The sequence below is a fragment of the Meriones unguiculatus genome, chromosome 18 (assembly GCF_030254825.1).
Source record: "Meriones unguiculatus strain TT.TT164.6M chromosome 18, Bangor_MerUng_6.1, whole genome shotgun sequence".
Taxonomy (NCBI): Eukaryota; Metazoa; Chordata; class Mammalia; order Rodentia; family Muridae; genus Meriones; species Meriones unguiculatus.
In genome coordinates, this window is record NC_083365.1 from 28756394 (window position 1) to 28778103 (window position 21710).

Consider the following 21710-nt stretch of genomic DNA (forward strand, 5'->3'; position numbering starts at 1 on the left):
AGCTGTGACTGAGGCTCCTTCTAATGGTTATGGGTGTGTATCTTGGGCCAGGTCACCGAAGAACCTTTGGAGGAAGAGACAGAGGACGTTGCAAACTTGTGGAACTCCTTTAATGATGATGATGATGAAGAAGCGATGGTGTTCTTTGTTCTTCAGGAGAGCACCGGGTATATGGCACCAACACTGCGTGCCCTGGCCATTGTCCACACTGTCATCTCTCTGGTCTGTGTGGTGGGCTATTATTGCCTGAAGGTGAGTATTCTAGCCATCCGTCACTCTAATTCTTTTCTGATTCCTTGAGGAAGAAGTGTCATTTTTAGTCCCAACAGCTCTTTGTCCTCTAAGATGCTGGAAGAGTAAGGCTGGTGGGACATGGTGAGTGCTGTCACCCAGGAGCTGCTCACGACTGCAGGATCTCAATTACCAACTTGAGGCTTACAAATGAGGACTTGTGAAGTGAGCTATAGAGAAGGCTCATTCTTGCTGTAGGAGAAGCACTCCAGGTACCTCCCAGTATCTGAGTCATCAGGTTCAGGGACAAATGAAATTAGGCAGAAGAGCTTCTTGTGATCTCTGAGTTGCTGTTCAGGTTTCATAAAAGCACCTTTCCCACAGGTTATAACCATTTGAGACCTGAGATGGATCTCAATGATGTCCTCCTGTTTCAGTTATCTGCATAATAAGCCACTCCAAACTCGGTTTGAAGAACCAACATTTTTTTTTCTCTCTGATTCTGTGGACTTATGGGAAACAGTCAGTCATTCCTCTGCTCCATGTCAAAGGGATGTGTCTGCAGTCTTTTATGAGCTCAAGTAGGTAAAAATGGCAAAGACAAGAGGGGGGGTGTTTCTGAGCCTGGCGCCTTAGCAGAGAAACAGCTGGGAGGTGGGTCTCAGCTGGAGTAGTGGGAGTCCATCTCCTCCTTTCTCCGTGTAAACACAGAGTGTCTCCCTCTCCACATGATCTCCGTGTAATCTCTGCAGTAGGGTGGACTTCTTGTATGAATGGTTTAGGATTTTTCTAAGTATCACAGAAGTGGAAGCTGCTAGCTCTTTTAAGAAACAGACCTGGAATGACTACATCGTCAGTGTCATTTCCACCACATTCTGTTGGTTAAAGCAAGTCACATGATAGCTCAGATTCACAGTGGCATTTTAAGGTTGCTCAAGTCAAGAGCCAGGAAGAATCATTCTTTTGGGTCATCTTTAGACACTACTACAGGTACATCAATCTCCAGTCATTCCGTTTTATGTTCTGTGCTCATTTCTGTTTCTAGACCATGACTGTGAAAGTTACTTTTCTTGTTGTTTACACTTGTCTTATTTTGGATCATAGTATAGGTTACAGCCCACCATGGTGGGGAAGCTATGGCAGTGAAAGGCAGTCTAGCTGTGGTAGCGGGAAGGCAAGGCAGCTGGTCACATAACAGTAGCAGAAAATAGAGAATGCCGGCAATCTACTTACTTTCTCCTTTTAAGTCAGTTCAGGACCTGAACACCGAGGGATGGTACATTTCAGGATGTATCTTTTCTCATCAGTTAAACCTCTCTGGAAACACCCTCACAGACAGGCCCAGGGGTGTCTCCTGGGTGATGTTAAGTCTTATCAAGTTGACAATCAAGGTTTACTATTACTTCAATATTTAATAAATACTTTATTTCTATTATGCTTTCGCTTTTAATAATATTTATGTAGGAAGGATCCTCAAGTGTACACTAAGTTACCTCTTCTCGGAAAGAATCCGAGAAATTTATTCCTAAGCTTGTGCTCCTTTCTTCTCCTGGTGAAACGGCACTGTGTGAGAACCCCATCTCCCCTTCTAGAGAAAACATGTGCAGTCTTGCTGTCCCGAGCCTGCCACAGTCACTAGTAAAGCGCTGGGGAGCCAGGCTGTCTAGGTAGAACTCATGGCCGTGTGCCATGGAACCTCCTCAGTGCTGCTCCTGCGATGGAAAAATGAGTGCTGTAGTTACACCCAACATTCCAGGGAAATAAATGAGCTCATATGTACAAAAATACTCAGAGCAAGGGCAACAGTAGACCCAGAAGCATGTTTGCCGTTTCTGGATCTGAAATCCAAGAGCTTGAGGGATGAGGCACAGACATGCTGGCGACCTGTAGAAGACATTGTGTATTAAAAATGTGAAAGGCCTACAAACTCCTTGAAGGACAGAGAAGAATGTCTGGAGTCCCAGATATCAGTGGTGGACTATATGTTGGTGATCACATTGTTTTCTAGGGTCTCCCGAGCAGACTGCAGTGGCCCCAGTTCTACTTTGCTGCCCATGAGCTAGCAGCAGCTACTGATTCCTCGTGGCATGTTACACCTACCATTAGCCCATTCTCCACCTTCCTGTCATTGGGCTTCAGTGTTGGCTTCTGTTTTCAGAGGGGAAAGAGGGCAAGAAGTAACTTTTACAAGTTATTCGTGACCTTTTGTCTAAGAAATAACATGTAGCTGATGTGACTATAATGACCTTTGAGGAAAAATATGAAAACCTGGTTTGGAGACTAAAGCCCAAAGCATGTCACCAGTTAAGGCATCCTAAATAAATGAGACACCCATTTATAATTTATAATATTTATTTACTTGTCTATCTATTTATTTATTTATTTTGCTAGAATGGATCGAGCTATTCTGACTTCTCCTAGGATTTCAGCAGCATTCTCTGGCCTCTCTAAGTCTATCCCATGAGCTAAGATGATTGGACCTCAACTTCATCCCTGTTTGTGTTGACCTCTGGTTGTATTAACTTGACTGGTTCATTTTCCCCATGCTGTGACAAACAGTTGACATACGTAATTTCAGAGAGGAAGCATTTATTCGGTTCTTGGTTTTAGGACTTAGTCCATCGTGACAGGAAAGGCTTGGCAGTGGGAGCAGCTCTGGTGGTGGCAGGAGTGTGGGGCTGCCTCCTCAGATCAAGTATCAAGAGGCAAGGGGAATGCTGCAGCTCTGCTGGCTTTTACCCCGTTTAATTGAGTCCCACGTCCCAGCCGACAGGATGTTTCCACTGTAATCAGGGCAGACCCTTTTCTCCTCAGCTAAGCCTCTCTAGGAATGCCCTCACAGACAGTGTTTCCCTATGTGAATCTAGAGCTGGCAGTGAAGACTAACCACCACAATAGCCATGCCTCCATACCTAGACCAAGGTGAGTGGACGTTACAGTGTAACACCTGCAATGGTAGCACCTGGGAGGATGAAGGAGGAGGACTGCCATGAGTTTTCGGCCATCCTGGGTGACATAATGACCAGACCAGACCAGATTGAACTACACAGTTAGAGCCCATTAAAAAAAAAAAAAAGGTTACGATTATGTACCATGCTCACACCATCCCCTTTTAATGCACGGTTTCAGCTATTCACAGTAAACTGTAGTTCAAAAAAAAAAAAAATAAGTAAAATTTTAATAAATGAACGTATGTCAATGTTAAATTAGATTTCATTTTAAGTAGTAGGATGAAATCAAACACCATCCTATTCTGTCCTATCTGGAACATGAATCACCCCTTTGTCCAATGTATTCACACTATAGACTCCACCCACCTACCCACCTAGAGGACAAGCATGTAGTCGTCACATGGATTGGTGAGCTATCATATTGTTCATATTCAAGTAATTCTTATTTTACCTAATAATGGCCTCAAAGTGCAAGAACACTGACACTGGGAGTTCTGCAATGACAAAGAGAAGCCATAATGTGTGTAAGTGAAGGTGTAACAATTCTTAATAAGGAAAGAAAAAAAAATCAGATGAGATTGCTGAGATCTACTGTAAGAGCATCTTCTATCTGTGAAGTTGTGGAGAAGAAAAAGGAAATATGAGCTGGTTTCACACACCTCAGCCTCCAAAAGTTAAAGCCACAGTGTGCAAGAGGCAGCTAAAATGAAGAAGGCCATCAAATCCACGTATAGCTAAGGAAAAGGACAGTGCATGTATGTTTGGTTCTATCCATGTTTCCCAGGTATTCCCTGGGTACCTTGGAATGTGTCCCCCACAAATAAGCAGGTCTTCTGTGTAAGAAAATGACTGGGAATAATAGCAGAAAAAAGCAGTTTTGCTGCCACCCCACAGCTCTTTACGGAAAGAAGAAAACATCAGGATGTAACAAGTATGCACATCATCCTCTGAACTACATCACTGTGACTGTGGAAACACATTTCATGCACTAACATTTAGGCCACAACGTGAATATGACCCTCGCCACTGCCGACCGTTGGGAAAGTTCCGCGCATTCCTCTGGCTCACCAATCTGTTCTAGAATAGCTCACTGTCCTTTCTATTTCCTGCTTCAGTTCTCAGCTTGGGAATCCTAGTAGACAAGACTCACTCAGGCCTGGAACGCATATAACCATAGTCTTTTCAGGACTCGTGCGCGTCTTACTGTGTCAACTGTTTAACCTTAAATATATGTTAAAATATACATCAAATCCCAGTATAAAGGGTTACTGCATTTACACGGGAAGGTTGGTTGTGGTGGGTCCTGGGAAAAGGCGCATTAGACACAACCTTTAGGTAATGTATGTCTTCTCATCTGTAGGTACCTTTGGTGGTATTCAAAAGGGAGAAGGAAATTGCCAGGAAGCTAGAGTTTGATGGTTTGTATATCACCGAGCAGCCATCTGAAGATGACATTAAGGGGCAGTGGGACCGCTTGGTGATCAACACACCGTAAGTGCCCCTTACTCCAATCCTATAAGAGCAAATGTGTCTGGGTCATCACCATGGGCAAATGGCATGCTCTAATACTAATAAATTTACAATTATGAAAGTGGCGAAATAAATTATTGTAGTGAGAGAAATAGGAGTGAACACATTAGCAAAGGCAACTGTGTTAAAACTCTTAGTTGTTCCAATTAAGGTACACGTATTAGATAGGATCCTGATTCCAGGAGAATTACTTCCTGGTCAAAGATGATTAAGAAAACTGAGAGGCAGGTTTATATAGGAGCAAGCAAACTCATCAGCCTCTAGGAAGGGAAGGCTTTGGGGGAAATAATATGAGCAATAAAACACGTCCTTTTGTCCCTGCCTGCAGAAATCCTGCCCATTTCCTCAAATAAGGACAAACAACAAAGGCAGTTTAAGTATATTTTTCTCATCTTCTGCCATTAAATTACAGACATTTTGAATGATATCAAATAGTTTAATACTTCGAGAAGTGTTCTGTGTGATCATCCAGAGCATGTGAGTCTGCGACAATGTGATACAGTGTGAAAACACTAGTAACAAGGGCAGTTCTGTGTCTAGCACTTACCCAAGACACTGAGACCAATGCACTGCAGTGGTCCAAGAAAGAGATTGGCCAGAGTTTCTTATTTGTGAGCAGGAAAATCCACAGACAAGTAGAGCAACTCTTGTAAAAGCTGACTTTTCCTGACAGCAAAGGCATCATGGGATGGGGCCATTCTGTCATTAGCCTTTCTCAGCCACATATCGTGCATAGGTGCCTTTTTTCCTTAAAATTTAGTAATAAATTAAAATTTAAATGACACATAATGCAATACTTGGTTATTTTAGAGAGAAAGTGCTGTAATTCAGCACATGTATGCAATGTATATTATCAAATCAGGGTAGTCGGCATTTCCATGTATTATCACTTCTGGTACTAAACACCTTTACATTTTCTCTAGTTATTCTGAATTGATAACTATTTGTTGTAGGCTAGTATCTGTCCTACTGTGTTACATAGAATTACTGAATCTTGGTGTCTATTACCCACTCTGAGTTTTCCTGTTTTTATATTGTGAAGTACACACACACACACACACACACACACACACACTGACCTATAAAATATGTGGGTGTGTTTTAATAGAGTAACATACCAGAGAGATTAAAACTACAATACTGTTGCAAGCTTGAAAGTCCTGTGTTATCCTCCCAACCTCATGATAGTCTGTATATCACCATCGTGTTTACCCAACCCCAATTAACATATTCCCTGATATCCATTAGTGGTTAATGACATTAATTCCTAATTAGTTATTAGTGCTATTGCTTATGGACTCATTGTCTTGCTTTAACTTACATTTTAGCCTGTGCCTTGTTCCAAACACATTACTTGATTTTAAATATTCTGAACTCAGGTCACATGGAATTGTCATACTATGTAAGTTATACTGGCAGAAAATCTTTCATTCATCATTATTTTTTGTTTCTGATCCTTGGTGAGAAGTCACCCGTGTTGACAAGTTGTCCTCCAAACTGTAACATTTTCCATATACAAGAAACTATTGATCCATTCTCCTGACTGCATATATTTCAGATGGTTCTAGTTCCTGCTATTACAAACAGCACTACCATAAAATCCTTTTATCTGTGCACAAGTGAAAGAGCTCTTTCTTACCTTCGAAGGGAATTTGCTCAAAGGTGGGATATAGAAAATGCTTGTTCCAGTATATATTTTAAACAGTGCTATAGAGAGAGTGTCTCCTTTTCTACCTGTTTGCCAGCACTTGTTAGTGTCAGGTAATTTTGGTGATCTGGTAGAGGTGCAATGACACCTCATTTTACATTCCCCAATAACTAAAGAAGCTAAGGATTTCAGCATATTCTCTTATGTACTTTTTTCCTGCAAGTCTGTTCTGTAGGCCATATTTTAAAGAACGTAACCAAGTAAAAATCTATGTTCTACCTTCAAGGAACTTCTTGACCTTAGCCCTAATGTAGACATGTAAAATTGACTGTAAACACTCAAAATTCTGAGACCAAGATAAGGTCATGACCATGAAATAGTCTTCCAGAGAGCCCTTTAGCATTTATTGTGGAGTAGTCTACTCAGGACTCCCAACACTTAGAAGCAGAAATGAGTATCACTTTTGTAAGTATAAGGTTATTATATAATTCAAATGCTGATTTCTGTACCCCTCATAGCTAGTTGTAATCCTTGTTCTGAGAATCTCCTGTCTCAATGTTGTATAAACATTGCTCCCCAATTGTCCCCTGATATGCCAATAAGGCAGCTTACTGCCAATCATTGAGCAAGGGAGAGAACAGGACTTCCTGCCAGCCAGGGAAGGAGGAGTTAGAGGAGGAAGTAGGAGATTCATTGAAGAGAGAGGTCCAGGTGACATCAGGAGAGAAGCTGGATCATGAAAAGCTACAGAGGGCAAGTATCTCTGGGATGTATGCTGGGAGGAAACCAGATTAGCTTAGAGGGTTAAAGAGTAATAACTACTCAGTTATTGTGTTGTAAAGCTTTATAAACAAATATAAAATAACCTCAAAAATCATTTGAATGACAGCTGGGTTAAGAGAAAAACTGAGAGACAAACACAGTTTAATATACTTTAAGTTTGAACTAGCCTTGTCTATGTAGTGAGTTTGATGATAGCCAGGGCTACACAATGGCTGAAACCCTACCTAAAAAAAGAGAACAAAACAGGGGAGGGAAGGGAAAGATACCAAGGTGGGAGAGGAAATTGGCTTGGTTTTTATTCTTGTGGATTTTAAATGTCATACATAAAAAAATCAAGTAGCAATGTATAAAAATAATTTTTGTCTTAAAAATACATCTATTAGCATTTCATTCTACAATGCCAAGATTTATTTTTAATTGGAAATAGATGATTAAGATAACTAAACAATTTTAGCAGCAACCAAAACAAACCTGTGAGAAAACTTTTTACCCTCAAGACTGCCAACCCTTTCGGATGGAAGCAAATCTTCAATTTCTTATCACAAACTGGTGGTCTACATATAACAGGAGACTGCTGTGTGACTCAAAGCCACAAAGAATGATGCAAACTAGGAAAACAGTAGGAATTCACACATTAAGGGCTGGTTCTGCTCCAGTGGCTGCCCTATGAGAAATCCTCCCAGGAAGGGTCTGCTCATTCTAGCTAGAAACAACACATTTTAAACAATTTTGCTAACATTCCCAAGTATGGCAGTTTTTTGTTTGGGTTTTTTTTCCCCCTCTTTATTTTAATGAGAAGGGGAAAAAAAAAAAAACTTGGAATAAAACTACAAAAAAAATTCCAGGCAGAGAAACATGTCTCTGGGGAGGCTGGATGTCATGGAATAAGATGCCACCTCTAGAAGAAAGGAATCTAAATCCTGAAGGAAGCAGGTACCACAGGAGGATATGGTGATGAGGAGTAGAGAATCATGGGGTCCGTGAAATCTCTGTATAAGTTAACCAAAGCACCTTAGGGATGGAAAACTGTGATGTAAGAATACTTTTCTATATATCTCAGGACAACCCATCCTGCTCCCCTTCCTCAGGCACTGCCAGTCATGGAATGGGAAGCACACATTCATTTCCTCCTGGCTTAAGTTTCTGCCTTCCATTGGGATTCAGGGAAGGGTCAAGAAACAGCTGTATTTTTGCCCTTGAAGGCCCAGCAGAGGTGACTCAGTGTACCTGTGGTAGAGACTTGTCCATGAATGTGACACCAGGGTAGGGGAGTAAGGACTATGCAAAGCAGAATGAGTTTTCAAAATAAACAAATAAACCAAGAACATATGTTTCTTGCTAGTCTGTCGTCATGACTGCTTGTTCTTAACCATACTTCTGACATAGAGACTGCACAGTGGCTTTCCAAGGGTCTCAGAGGTGATATGAAGCAGAGAAACTATACAGAGCCCTGGGATGACTCTGAACTACAGTCAAGGCTTGGATTCTTTAGTGAGCATGACAGAAATCCAAGAGATCACAGATCCAAACATTCAGACTGGAAAGTTTCTTGATGTGTTTGCCTTGAAGTTAATTAACCTTTCCTTTTCATCTTCATTTTCAGATCTTTTCCTAATAACTACTGGGACAAGTTTGTGAAGAGAAAGGTATGCCTTGTCTGGGTTGGGGAGGGGTGAGGTACCTACACTCTTCATATGAGTAAATGTGACGTCAGGCTTATGGATGGTGTCTGGAGGAGACTCAGTAGAAAAAGAGTTTGCATATGTGGGCATTCCACTTGGCTTTTATACCCATCTGCCATTGGCACCTGCACATAATCTGTGCTGCTTTCTTCATATTAGGCTTTTTTTTTCCCCTCCATGTAGACACCAGCTTAAAAAGAAGTTTTCACCTAACTGGCACTATCTCTTTAGTTTCCTCTAGGGGTTACTTTTTCCTTTTCCTGTCAGGTATCTCAGAAAGGAACAAAGCTCCAAAGACCGCAAGGCTAGAGAACAGTTGTGTGGTGGTATGTAGCCACAGCTCACCCTCTCATTTTTCTGCTTTAGGTGATCAACAAGTATGGAGATCTCTATGGAGCAGAACGCATCGCTGAACTTTTGGGTTTGGACAAAAATGCCCTTGACTTTAGCCCAGTAGAAGAGACCAAAGCAGAGGCAGCATCTCTAGTGTCATGGTACATATCTGAGGAGTTTAAGTCCATGTGGCAAAGAATTTTTATTTTATTTTATTTTATTTATTTTACAAATTGGGAAAGAACTGCCTTAAAGGATTTCATGGCCAGTCAATTCTTATGCCCCAAAGAGCCCAAAGATTAAGGTTTCTGGGTGCATGATTCAAACCATTCTTTATCTTGGGGAAAGCCATATAACTTGAAAAAAGTTAAAGCTGTGTTTATGTTATTAACCTGAGGATATTTCCCCTTTATTACACACTTAACTACCATTGACATTTATTAAGTTATGAAATTATTGTCCCTCTTTAGGCTAAGTTCCATCGACATGAAGTACCATATTTGGAAGCTGGGGGTGGTTTTCACTGACAACGTAAGTATAGTACCAGAAAAAAAAACAAGATCTTGTGCCCCAAGTCAGGGATCTCATTGGATGCTGCAGGAATAAGCAAGCCCTGAACTTTATTGCACAGCCTACATGGGTAATCATGGGTCACAAGCCTGAGAAGTGCTGAGGGTGCCTTGTGTAACATGAATTGGTCTCCACTGGAAAACTTTGGGACAACTTACAGCATCCCAGTACCTATGCCCTCTTTTCTTCATATTGTTCCCCCAAATGAAGGAAAGGCAGTTTAATGATCCCACCCATATAATCAATGCCTGAAAAGTTGCCATTTTTTCCCATTTCTACAGTCTTTTCTTTACCTTGCCTGGTACACAACCATGTCTGTTCTGGGCCACTACAACAACTTCTTCTTTGCTGCTCATCTGTTGGATATTGCAATGGGCTTTAAGACCTTGAGGACAATCCTATCATCTGTAACTCACAATGGCAAACAGGTATTGGGTTTATATGACTTGGAACAGAATGTATGGAAAAGAAAAAAAAAAGGTAGTATGCTGGCATATGTCAGGAAGAATTTTGTCATAGTGTGTAAAGCTTCTTTCTTGGCCAAACATTTGAACTAATAACAGCCTTGTTATAACTTACCTTCACTAAACACTGTCTCCAAATAGTCACATCCTGAGGTACTAGTGCTTAGGATTCCACACTTAAATTACAGGGAGGACACAATTCAGCCCTGAACACTCCACCCATGAACTCTTTTCTCCTGATAAGCCTGGTCTTATGTGGCCAGCCTGTTCTCTACCCATGGTCAAAACACATCACTGTCTCCCTTACTACTGAGGCCCCACGAGCCTGCCAGGGTTGAAATTCCACTCCTCTACATCTGTCCTCTCGCCCTCAGCTGGTTCTGACTGTTGGCCTCCTGGCTGTGGTTGTCTACCTCTATACTGTGGTGGCTTTCAACTTCTTCCGCAAGTTCTACAACAAAAGCGAAGATGATGATGAGCCAGATATGAAGTGTGATGACATGATGACGGTGAGCACCTACCAGCCATGGTCACAGAGCCTCTTTGGAAGAGAAGAGCCACAGGGGTGCCGGCAGACAAACAGCTGTGGCATTTGAGCAGAATAGAGACTAGATGCCATTTGTCCAAAAGAGGGAAGTGTCGTGGGGAGATAGAGGTGATGGGAGTGGGTGTCCTCATTCTGTGGGAGCTAACGGGTACCAGCACTTCTCTCACTCTGGGATGAAGATTAGATGGGCTGTGAGTGAGCACATCTAAATTTCATGGCAGCAAATCTTCAGTTTTCTTTTCTGAAAACTGGGAATGAAGTTCCAAGGACCAGACTCTCATTTTAGCCATCCACTGAGCTCCTTTCAAAATAGATACCAAAGGCTGAAGAACATGGCACAGAAAGATAGGGGGTGTGTGCCAGATGTGTGGGGGTCCCTGTTAGGCCCTAGAGGGATTAACGGCACAGCTGGGGCTAACACACACGGTAGACACAGCAGCAGCATCTTCTGGGGGTTATCATGTCCTAATTTCAGGGAAAGACATGCTAGGTATAAGTCTGTGAGCAGCATTTCTCTATAAACAGGTAAAAGATGATGGTGCCTGTCTGGATGAAGCAGTGCTCAGAGTACAGACACATATGAAAAAAAAAAAAAAAAGGCAGTAGCAGGTTGAGTGTGGTGACTCGTCCTTATCTAAAATTCTCGGGACCAGAAGTTCTTCCTTTTGGAAGATATCTCCGTATATACTGTTTTAAAATTACGACCAAAACCTAAACGTAAAATTCATCTGTTCCCTACATATTTTACACCCAAAGTCTGAAAGTAATTTTTCATAGTGTATTTAGAATGTTTATACTTTGACTATGACCCATTATATAAGGTCAGTTGTTTGTTTTGTTTTTGTTTTTGTTTTTTTTTACCTGAGGTATCATGGCAGCATTTGTTCAGTTTATGTTTTAAAACATTCTAATTTCAGGTTAGAGATGCTCAACCCTGGCAAACAGACATGGAATAAAGGAGAAGTAGAAAGAGCCTAGAACTCAGGCTGGCACTCTTGCAGTTCAACAAGGCAATGCTGACAGCTGGCATATGCCATACTCATTGGGTTGTAACAGCCTTTTATTATATGCAACACAATTCAAAGCAGGTTTTCAAAAATGGAAGACTTTCCATCTTGGTAGGCAGCACACGGGGTGCAGAGGACAGGAGAGGCCAGCGTCAGTAAAGACCCCTGCCTGTTCCCAGTTTAGGACTGTCATGCTTAGATCTTTAGTGCACAAAATGAAGATGCTCCTGGAGAGCCGTGCACTTTCACCTGAACTGCCACTACCATCTTCCCTAGTGCTACCTCTTCCACATGTATGTGGGAGTGAGGGCAGGTGGCGGCATTGGTGATGAAATTGAAGACCCTGCTGGTGACCCTTATGAAATGTATCGCATCGTCTTTGATATTACCTTCTTCTTCTTTGTCATTGTCATCTTGCTGGCCATCATTCAAGGTATGGTTGTCAACCATTATGTAGGATCTGGATTGAGAAAATCCAGTTTGTTTTGCTTCTCTACATCCATCAAGTGTTTGTTTTATAAAGAAGTTTTCTGTAGCCCATCTAACCTGCCAATTTAACACCTCATTGAGCACTTGCTGTCTCTATATACAGAGCCAAAGGAGCCACCCAGACAATTCCAAGAAACTTGAGAACATGCCCAGAGTGCTCTGCTCTCTAAATAATGTCTTCATCCCTTCCTAGATGTCTCCTGTGGCTTGCCTTATCCTCTTCTTTGTTCTCCCAGGCACTGAGGTGGGAAAGCAGGAGATGAAGGAGCTGTAAAAATATATCGCCTTATTGTCTTTTTTTTTTTTTTTAAATAGCATTTATTACAGTCTATTCAGTTTGTGGCCGGCTGTGTGCCCCTCCCTCAGCTCCTCCCTATCCTACCCTCCCTCCCTCTTTCCCCCCTATGCTCCTCCCCTATTCCACTGATAGGGGAGGTCCTCCTCCCATACTATCTGACCCTAGCCTATCAGGTCTCATCAAGGCCAGCTGCATTGTCTTCCTCTGTGGCCTGGCAAAGCTGCACCTCCCCCGCCCCAGCGGGAGGTGATCAAAGAACCAGCCACTGAGTTCAGGTCAGAGACAGCCCCTACTACTCCCCTTATTAGGGAACCCACTTGGAGACTGAGTCTATGGGCTACATCTGAGCTGGGGTTTTAGGTCCTCTCCATGTGTTGTCCTTGGTTAGGGTATCAGTCTTTGCAGGGCCTCCAGGGCTCAGGTTTTTGGCTCTGTTGGTCTCCTTTTGGAGCTCCTGTCCCCTCCTGGTCTTGCTGTCTTTTAGAGTACAGAGAAAGGTACTGACATTTTAGTCAACAGCTTACTAGGAGCTGAAGGAGGAAAGATGATGATGAATTTAGTTTGAGTCATGCTGAATGAGGTACTGATATTTAAGTGTTGAGAGCTCAAAAGCAAAGACAATGAGGGAAGACCCTGGTACACATCAATGGATATCTGACACGTCAGATATGAGAGTTAAGGGCAAGCAGCTGTCAGCACTGATGTCCGGGAGGCAGAGTGAGAACTGGTTAGCCAGGACCAGGCCCTTGAAAGCACAGCTCTTTCTCCCTTTAATTTTGCTTTAACTGACTAGCTCAGCTTGATAATTCACTTTTTTGACAAGTTAGAATGGCCTCTGCCACTTCTCCCCTAAGACCACGGTGCAGATGAACCTGTATTTAAAATTCCAGGTCTTATTATTGACGCATTTGGAGAGCTGAGAGACCAGCAGGAACAAGTACGAGAAGACATGGAGGTACTGATCTTTCTACTTACTTCAACCCCAAACAGGTTCCTCAAACCATAAACAGAACCATTAATCAGGGTCCTCCCTAGGCAAAACTACTGAAGTGTTTGCTTACCATGCCTGTCCTCTCGCTTCCTCTGCACCAATCTATCAGCCCTGGGCACTGATGCCCCATGCTACGCCCTCCCATGCCTGCTGCCTCTTTTCTCATAACTGGAGGGAGGGAACAGTTTCTTCAGCTAGGAAAGTGGGACCGTGAGTAAAATAGTGGCCCAAATCATTAAACAGAAAAGTATTTTCCATGTCCCCAATTCAACTGTCAGCATTCTACTGGTATGCCTACTAATGCCTTTTCTGCTTTTCATTGTCTTTTTTTTTTTTTTAATAGACTAAATGCTTCATCTGTGGCATTGGCAATGACTACTTTGACACAACCCCTCATGGCTTTGAAACACATACGCTGCAAGAACACAATTTAGCCAATTACCTGTAAGTATTTGTGGTTAAAGATGTTGTCTTTAGGGCAAAACAACTGTGTCACAAAGCTTAGTCTGCTCATGTTATTTCTCCCTTTCTGTTTGGAAGAGGTAGATACGATCAGTAAAGAATCTGCAAGTGCCTATATGAGCTGGTATCAGTCTCTCTATGATGTGTTGGAAACAACTGTGAACTGTCCCATGCCTAGGTCTCATTCCTCAACAGCTCACATCTCCAGCAATTCACCTTTAAATCCTCAAGAATGTCCACTTTTTATCACCAGCTACTGTCCAGGCGCATCACCTTTTCCCTTTCTGTCCTCTGTGAACGCCTTACTAAAAGGCTTTCTCTCCTCACCACATCACAAGATTGGGCTGTATCAAGGAGGGGCAGTCAGATGACCTGTGGCCAGTTCTCAGACATTCTGTCTGTTCCACAGATTCCATTAAATTCTATGAAAGTGAGGTGTTCTGGGGCAATGCTTTAATGTTAGTAATGTCTGACCCCCAACAAATAATAAATGGATGCTTCACTTTCCTAGGGCAAAGCAAAGCGTTCACTCAAGTTATCTATTCATTGCTGCTTATGGGGTGTATCAATTATATGACCTGGTTATTCAAACTCCAGAGTGTGATTTTCAAGGAGGAAAATATTCTGCTCCTCTAACCTTGCTCTTCCTGCATTTTTCTCTTTAGAACAGGCTGAGTATTGGGAAAGCTGGTGTTGAGTTTCTTTTTTAGTAACTAACATCCTTTCCCTAGTTTCTTAAGTATCATGGTCATTTCTCATTAAGAGGGCTCTTAGTAAAGATACAGAAGTTGAACCCACAGCTCTATGGCAGACAGCACCAGGGAATGACAGACTAGATGTTAGTTATCTAGGTTGGGATTCTCTTCCATGACACCCTGGAACATTCTATGTGGTCACCTGCCAGTTAAATGTGCCAGGAGAAGAATGTTTCCCTGACCCACATCTTCAGTATGGTAAAAATAAATTCTCAATCTTGGTAGAGGGAAGGGAAGAAACAGTTAGAGCTGTTTCTGTGTGCCAGGACCTAAGATGAAAGAGTACTACCCTGTGAGAACTCAAGGTTTGGGGCTCAGGCTCTGCCACCATTGCATGATACTCTCAACTTCCTCTTCCTTTTACCAGTATCATATTTACCTTTCCTAACGAGCATGAGACTGGTTCTTCTAGAAACTGTCTCTGAAGTTGTATAATATGAACTGAGTGCAGAACCCTAGGACACTTGTGTGTCACAGACTCAAATCTTTGATACAGATCATTTAGTGCAAATGAAACCACACTGCCTTTTCCCAGTTTTCCACGATGAAAAAGCCATGCTTCTGGAAGATGGGTGTGACCTCAAAGTAAATACTGTCAACATTTCCCACAACTCATCCTTGACATATGATTTAAATCTAATTTTCATTACATGGTAAACTGGCTTACTGATAATTTTATGGTAGGGGAGTCAGCTTTTTATCATTTTAAATGATAAACTTTTGAGGGTTAAGAAGGCTCTCCCCTTATTAGCATCCATCATTCTTAGAAATGTTTTCCTGGTTCTTGAAGGCATCTTAGTTTTCAAACTCTGCTTCCAATTTATCTTAGCAGATAATGTTACCTAGTTTGGGCAAGAATTGCAGAGGACCCAGGTTCAGTTCCCAGCACTCACACAGGCACCTCACAACTGCCTCTAACTTTAGTCCCAGGAGATCTGATGCTCTGCTGGGTACATATATATATAACTAAATTTTTTTGTTTGGTTCTCTCTCTATATATAAAACCCTGGCTTTCCTAGAACTTATTCTGTAGACCAGGCTAGCGTCAAACTCAGAGGTTTGCCAGCCTCTGCCTCCTGAGTGCTAGGATTAAAGGAGAGTCCCACATGCCAAGCTATTTTTTTAATTAAAAAAAAATAAAAATAAAAAAAAAACAACTCTCTACCTTTCTCCCATTTCTTCTTTTCCCAGATTCTTTCTGATGTATTTGATTAACAAGGATGAAACAGAACACACGGGTCAGGTGAGAAACAAACTGCTTTTAACTAATATCTACATAGGTGTGTGTTGGGTCTTCCCTTTTACCAAGTCTTGAAACTGAGTAGAACACTAAGGGATACCTAAAGCTATTACTCTCTTAGATGCATTTTTTCCCATCACCTTTTTTGTTACTTGATAAGAAGTGCGAATTCTATGGTGATTTCGGTATCTTCCCCAAGTTCTCCTAGTAATCCTTCCCGACAAACAGTGACATTTTCAAGCCATTGTGTTTACTGCTTTTCTATAGAATAGCAGGAGGTGGGAGGACAGTAGAGAGAAAAAGACAATGAGAAATGAAGTGGGTGGCTGAAACATAGCAGGAGATTAAGACAGTGGGAGAGACAGCATAAGAAAGAGCGGCCCTGCATGTGGGTGACAACAGAAATGTGGAGGGGAGGTGAGTGAGGATGAGTGAGTGGCTGTGTCAAGTAATTCTCTGACTAAAAAGGGTGGAGAACAAAGGAAGAAAAGTCTAGTTACTTAAAATTCAAACATCAATCGATAGGAACATTTTATAGCTCAAACAGTTGGATTCTAGGTCGGGTCTCAGGTAGCATGAAATGTCCCTTCAACTGGCATTCTTCTTTAGTCCCCCCGTTACAATTGGCACAGGATTGAGTATGGCTAGAAGGGGCAGAGAACAGGTTTTTCACCTCCCCTTCAATCATGATGGGAAGAAGTGATTTCTTGCTCACAAAACAAAGCAGGCTGGGGATAGAGTGAGAGCATGCCTAAAGGAAATCACACAGGACAACAGTCACACCAAAACCCTGGGGTTTAGCTTATTGTGGTCTCAACACAAAGTACTCTTTGTTTACACTGTTTCAGGAATCCTACGTGTGGAAGATGTACCAGGAAAGGTGTTGGGACTTCTTCCCAGCTGGAGACTGCTTTCGTAAGCAATATGAAGATCAGCTCGGGTAAACCTGAGTTTAAGATGAGCCACAGTTCTGGACAGTCACCATCTAATGCAACAGAATCCTTCTTTAACAAACACACAAACAAAAACTGTATTTGGAAACCAGTTTGGCTTTTGTGCCCAATGGACACATAACGATGGCAAAGTGTCAAGGACTCCACCTGACTGCTCGCAGAGCCCTCGGTTCTAAAAGCAACTAGTTTATTGGGAGGGTTCAGAGAAATGTGAAGTCTTGAATGTCATGCAAGAGGACCCCGCCAGGGACCGATCGGTGGGCAGAACTACACAAAACTATGTTCAACTCATGAGATCTAATTTTTCCATGGTACTTGCTAGTGACTGTATCCAGAATCGGCCTGAAAAGCTTTAAGCAGCTAAGGAAATAGAAAACAAACACTTTGTCGAAACTGAAATATCGATTAAGTGCCTTAAAAATCTCTTTAGATATAGCTATGCAAGTTTTTTATGTTTGTGTTCCAGAAGGACAACTCCATTAAACAGCTGTGCTGATCTTCTGTCTTACTTTATGAAACTGCACTTGAAGGTTATTCACATAATTTCTTCAGTGACAGCTTGTTGGCTGCTGTTATTTGAAGAAAGACACTGTACTGAAATTTCAGAAAAATCTGTCTTATACCAAACTTGAGTGATGCTTTATAGTCCTGTGTAAGTAGTGGAGCCGCCATGTTTTAGGTCAATCTCCTCCAATAAAATCAAGTGCCCACTGCAATAAAGTACCATGTGCCAGTTCATGGTTTGCCTCCTGTCATGTGCCACTCCCAGCTATTCCACAGCGACCTGGCCCTCAGGTCAGGGACGAGAAACAAGTAGCCCATGGGCTTCATGAAGACAGGAAAAGTCAGAGACCAGAGGATGTTTATTTTGACCAACTGCATGCCTTGTTGCTTCTCTATATCACCTTAATAAGCACCTGATGTGCTGTCAGTGTTGACAGGAAGGAGGCTGAAAATGTAGCTGTGACATCCCGTCCTTAAGAAAATCTATTAGGTGACTAAACCAGATTACAACAGAAACGAAGCCCTAAGCAAGCCTCATACATGTATTCAGATGCCATCAAACACAGAGGTAGGTGTTGGCCATGGAAAGCGTAACAGTACATGTTAGCATGGGGTTTCTGGTAAACTAGCCCACCCTTACTTAGAAGGCAACCAACATTTGCTTCAGGCACTTTCCCCCACTTGATCCCCATTTTCAGGAGATCATGCTGTCCAGCCAGTCTTCCAGATCTTCCTCAGTGACAGTTTTGGATGTGCTTGGCTGCTCAGGTTCCATATTTTTCTCTCCAGTCATAGATGGTTTTTCAGGAACTATGGAAATAAAAGCAATATTAGCCACCTCACATCAGTCCCAATGCTGAGGTTAAGGCTTCCTTGGAGTATCTTTGAGGATATAGTTCAACACAAATTACTTTCTATGTAACACGCAAGAAATTCTCATTATTGGTACCCCTAAGATACAATCAATAGTATCTAAACAAAATAAGCAAAGCTACAAGTTTGCTCTCCTATTTATACTGAAGATGAATTTCTCTGCTCACTAGTTTTGTGGGTTTGTTTTAACATGAAGGCCAACAGCGTAGCTCAGTGTCCTTTTCCTTTTGAGGCAATGTTGAAACATCATAGTGACTCTTGGTTACTGAATATGATATGACAGTTACCGTAGGTCCCAAGATGAACTACCAGATCACAAAATATTCACAGGATAAAAAAACATTCTTTTGCTTTAAAAAACAAGTCAAAATACTGAGAATTATGAAGAGTTAAGTTTCCTAGCCTATTCAGTCGATTAAAAGGTCCTCTACAGAAAGGCTTTTATAGAAGTTCAATTTGCAGCTCTAACGTTAACCCTGCGACCAAGCTGATAGCTACTTTGGAAGTCTCGGATATTGAGTAAGAAAAACTGTCAGAAAGGTCAGGTTGGGAGAAGCTGTGATTTGCCCCAGGAAGAGATGCCTGGGATATGGCTGGATCAATGTCAGACACAGAGGGGTATGGGGTAGGGCACTTACCGTAGAAACACCAGAACTGAGAAGATGGATGGGAAATGAAATGGAAGCCATACCTGTTTCCTCCTGGGCCACATGCCCATCTCTTTCTGGTTCCTGGCCCTGAGATGTCTGTTCTGGAGAGATACTGTCTTCCTCTTTGACAGGCGCATCTAAATGCAGCAACATGTCCAGTTCTTCTTCTAGATGGTCTGCGACTGACTGTGGTGGGGACGCAGCTTTCTGCAAACCCTCTAGAGGGCTGGATTTTAAACTGTCTCTGCCCAGAGACCTGGAACCACCACCAGCAGCAGATCTGAGCTCGGAGATGGGTCCCCTTAGCTGCATGCCTGGCTCCTTGCCATCATTGTTTCTCCTTGGTTTCACCTGTGGAAGTTCTAAAGGAACTGTGGTCTGAAAAAGGACGCATGAGGTTGGAGTTTAGTAGAGTCCTTGTGTCAATTTAAGCATGGGAAGTTAAGGAAGCCATACAACTCTTTTGTCGGAAACTCAACTCAGACAGCCCACAAGGTGTCTTTTGTTTGAACCCTATCCCATCACTCTTCCTGATCTGCCCACAGTGAATGAGGAATTTGGTGGAAGCATCATAGGGCTGTGACTCCCATTCTACTCCCCTGTATCATGTGCTAACTAGCTCAGAGGTGAGACTAAAAGCCCACATCTTCCTATCCCCTGCCCTGAAAGATACCAAATATCTATTTGAATTGATAATTCTGTAACAAAGAACGACCACCTATTTTTAAAAGTTACTAAGAAGAAATTAGCCAAGTAGACTGTTCACTGTGCTTGGATGCAGGCACATGAAGGGGCAGGATCATTTGCCAACAAGAAAATAACTCAATATTATTTGAATATAGAATGTGAAGAAAACCAGACTATTTGGTAAAATTTATAGAAAATTCAAAACCAGGTAAATATAGGAATAGAAGCCAGGGTAATGCTGTCTTGAAGGCAGATGGGGATCTGAAGTGTGTGTGATGGCCTCAGAGGAACTGGAAATATTCTGACTCTTGATGCAGATGCTGATACCACGGTTACACATACAGTTGAGAACAGACTTAAAGACTAAGGATGTGAGTGTGTGTGTGTGTGTGTCAATGTACACTCCTTCCTCAGCTGTTCTTTCCAAATTGCCAACATACATGACTTCTACATCCTAGTACTGTCACCTTGAAACACTTCTTATAGAAGTCCAATCTTTGTCATCTCCACCATCATTACAGAGTCTGACCTAGTATCTCTCATGTGGACTGAGGTGATAGCTTCCTTAACATGGCTTCCCTACTCTGCCTTTGCACAAGAGCACACATAGACATAGCCATGTCTAAACCTATGGCCTGCTTTCTATTCCACCAGCACAGTATTTACCAATTATTTTCATTAATGCCAATCTGCCTGGGTGGCTGTCATCTTTGATGGCAGCACAAGTGTGTTTAGATCTCAGGTAGCAGCTTACCCGTTGTTTCCTTAGGAAAGCCGGTCCTAGCCACACCATGATACGTCAGGTTCATTATTATAAGCTCTCATGGCATGCTGTAATTCACATTATTTATCATTTCCATGCAGCTGTATAATTACTTCACTAAACTGGTTACTATCAATCTTTTCCAGTAGATTGAACTCAGGGAAGGAGAAACCACACCCACCTGCTCACTTCTTGTCCCTATTGCCAACTCAGAGCCAGATACCTGTATATTCTGTGTCAATAGCTAGACTTTATAGTCTTTCTTGCATTCAATTATATTACTTTTGATCCATTAAAATGTTATCATATGTAAAACATAACAGAATAACTTCAAACATCTGTTTTGTTTTCCTTTAAACTCTATAAGACAATACCTCACTACAAGGCCTCAGCTTGTGAGAAAAGCTCAGGCTGAGACACCCTGCAGGCTACATTCTTCCCTCTGGCCCTTCCTCTGCCCTGACCAAGCCAGCAGGCAGATTCTGTATTTACCTGGATCAACTCTGAAGCAACATTAAGCCGGACTGCGAGAGGCAGCTGCTGAAGTGCTCGAACCAGTGACTCACTATCCACGTAGAGTGCTGAATTCTAGATGGTTTTTTAAAGAGAGAAGATAAGGTAACTATAAAAAGCCAGTCACTGGAGTTACTTTTGTCTGGAAGTCTGATCATAAATCACAATGTCTCTGTACCAAGCAGTACACAGCTTGTTTGCTCTGAGCCACACTTTGGGCAGTGATCCCCATCACATCATGCTGACATTCTAACCTCCAAACTGGGAGAAAACTGGCATTTTAATGAAATATGACCAGAAACTTCCCTAAACTCAGACCAAGGTCCTAGGCAGAAGAGAGAGAATGTGAGTAGATAGTGGCATGTGGTTTCCAGGCACCCCCATAGGAGCTGGGGGGTTAGCTCTGCTTCTTTTCAGCTCAGAAAACAGCAACTTCCTCTCTACAGCCAGCTGCGCTCAGCTCAGCATGGTGGTAGCAGTAAAAGCTTCCTTTGACCCTTTCTACCCAGGAATGAAGTTATATTCATGCACTGTTGTCTCAAACCAACAGGCCTGCTACATCCACAGCTAAACCGGTGACTGATTATCCTATCTTATTAGCTACCCTGGAGGTGTCCTGGTGACCTCAGGGAAGCAAAACACTTAGAAGGTCATCGTAATGACCTAATACAGATGCAAATACCATCCCCATTGATGTTGGATATGGATTCTCATAGACCCATACAGGTCCTATGAGGACCATGAGTTCTAGGTCAGGCTGGGAAACAGTGAAAGTCTTTCTTATTG

The 21710-nt window shown here is 42.2% G+C and overlaps 2 protein-coding genes across 2 annotated transcripts in view; one reads left to right on the forward strand and one right to left on the reverse strand.

Annotated features, from left to right (window-relative positions):
• Ryr3 (ryanodine receptor 3) overlaps positions 1 to 17654 on the forward strand; it is a 518783-nt gene extending 501129 nt beyond the window's left edge. Inside the window, exons 93-104 of the mRNA XM_060371666.1 lie at positions 52 to 252; positions 4543 to 4673; positions 8747 to 8789; positions 9192 to 9319; positions 9629 to 9689; positions 10010 to 10156; positions 10567 to 10701; positions 12023 to 12179; positions 13424 to 13488; positions 13868 to 13968; positions 15933 to 15984; positions 16830 to 17654. Of these exons, the coding sequence (XP_060227649.1) occupies positions 52 to 252; positions 4543 to 4673; positions 8747 to 8789; positions 9192 to 9319; positions 9629 to 9689; positions 10010 to 10156; positions 10567 to 10701; positions 12023 to 12179; positions 13424 to 13488; positions 13868 to 13968; positions 15933 to 15984; positions 16830 to 16925 (1317 nt within the window). The 3' untranslated portion in view covers positions 16926 to 17654. The remainder of the gene's footprint in view (positions 1 to 51; positions 253 to 4542; positions 4674 to 8746; positions 8790 to 9191; positions 9320 to 9628; positions 9690 to 10009; positions 10157 to 10566; positions 10702 to 12022; positions 12180 to 13423; positions 13489 to 13867; positions 13969 to 15932; positions 15985 to 16829) is intronic.
• A 125-nt stretch (positions 17655 to 17779) lies between these two features.
• The window catches only part of Aven (apoptosis and caspase activation inhibitor), a 132294-nt gene continuing 128363 nt past the window's right edge, over positions 17780 to 21710 (reverse strand). The window contains exons 4-6 of the mRNA XM_021648722.2: positions 20904 to 20999; positions 19003 to 19339; positions 17780 to 18248 (exon numbers count right to left, since the gene is read on the reverse strand). Of these exons, the coding sequence (XP_021504397.1) occupies positions 18133 to 18248; positions 19003 to 19339; positions 20904 to 20999 (549 nt within the window). The 3' untranslated portion in view covers positions 17780 to 18132. The remainder of the gene's footprint in view (positions 18249 to 19002; positions 19340 to 20903; positions 21000 to 21710) is intronic.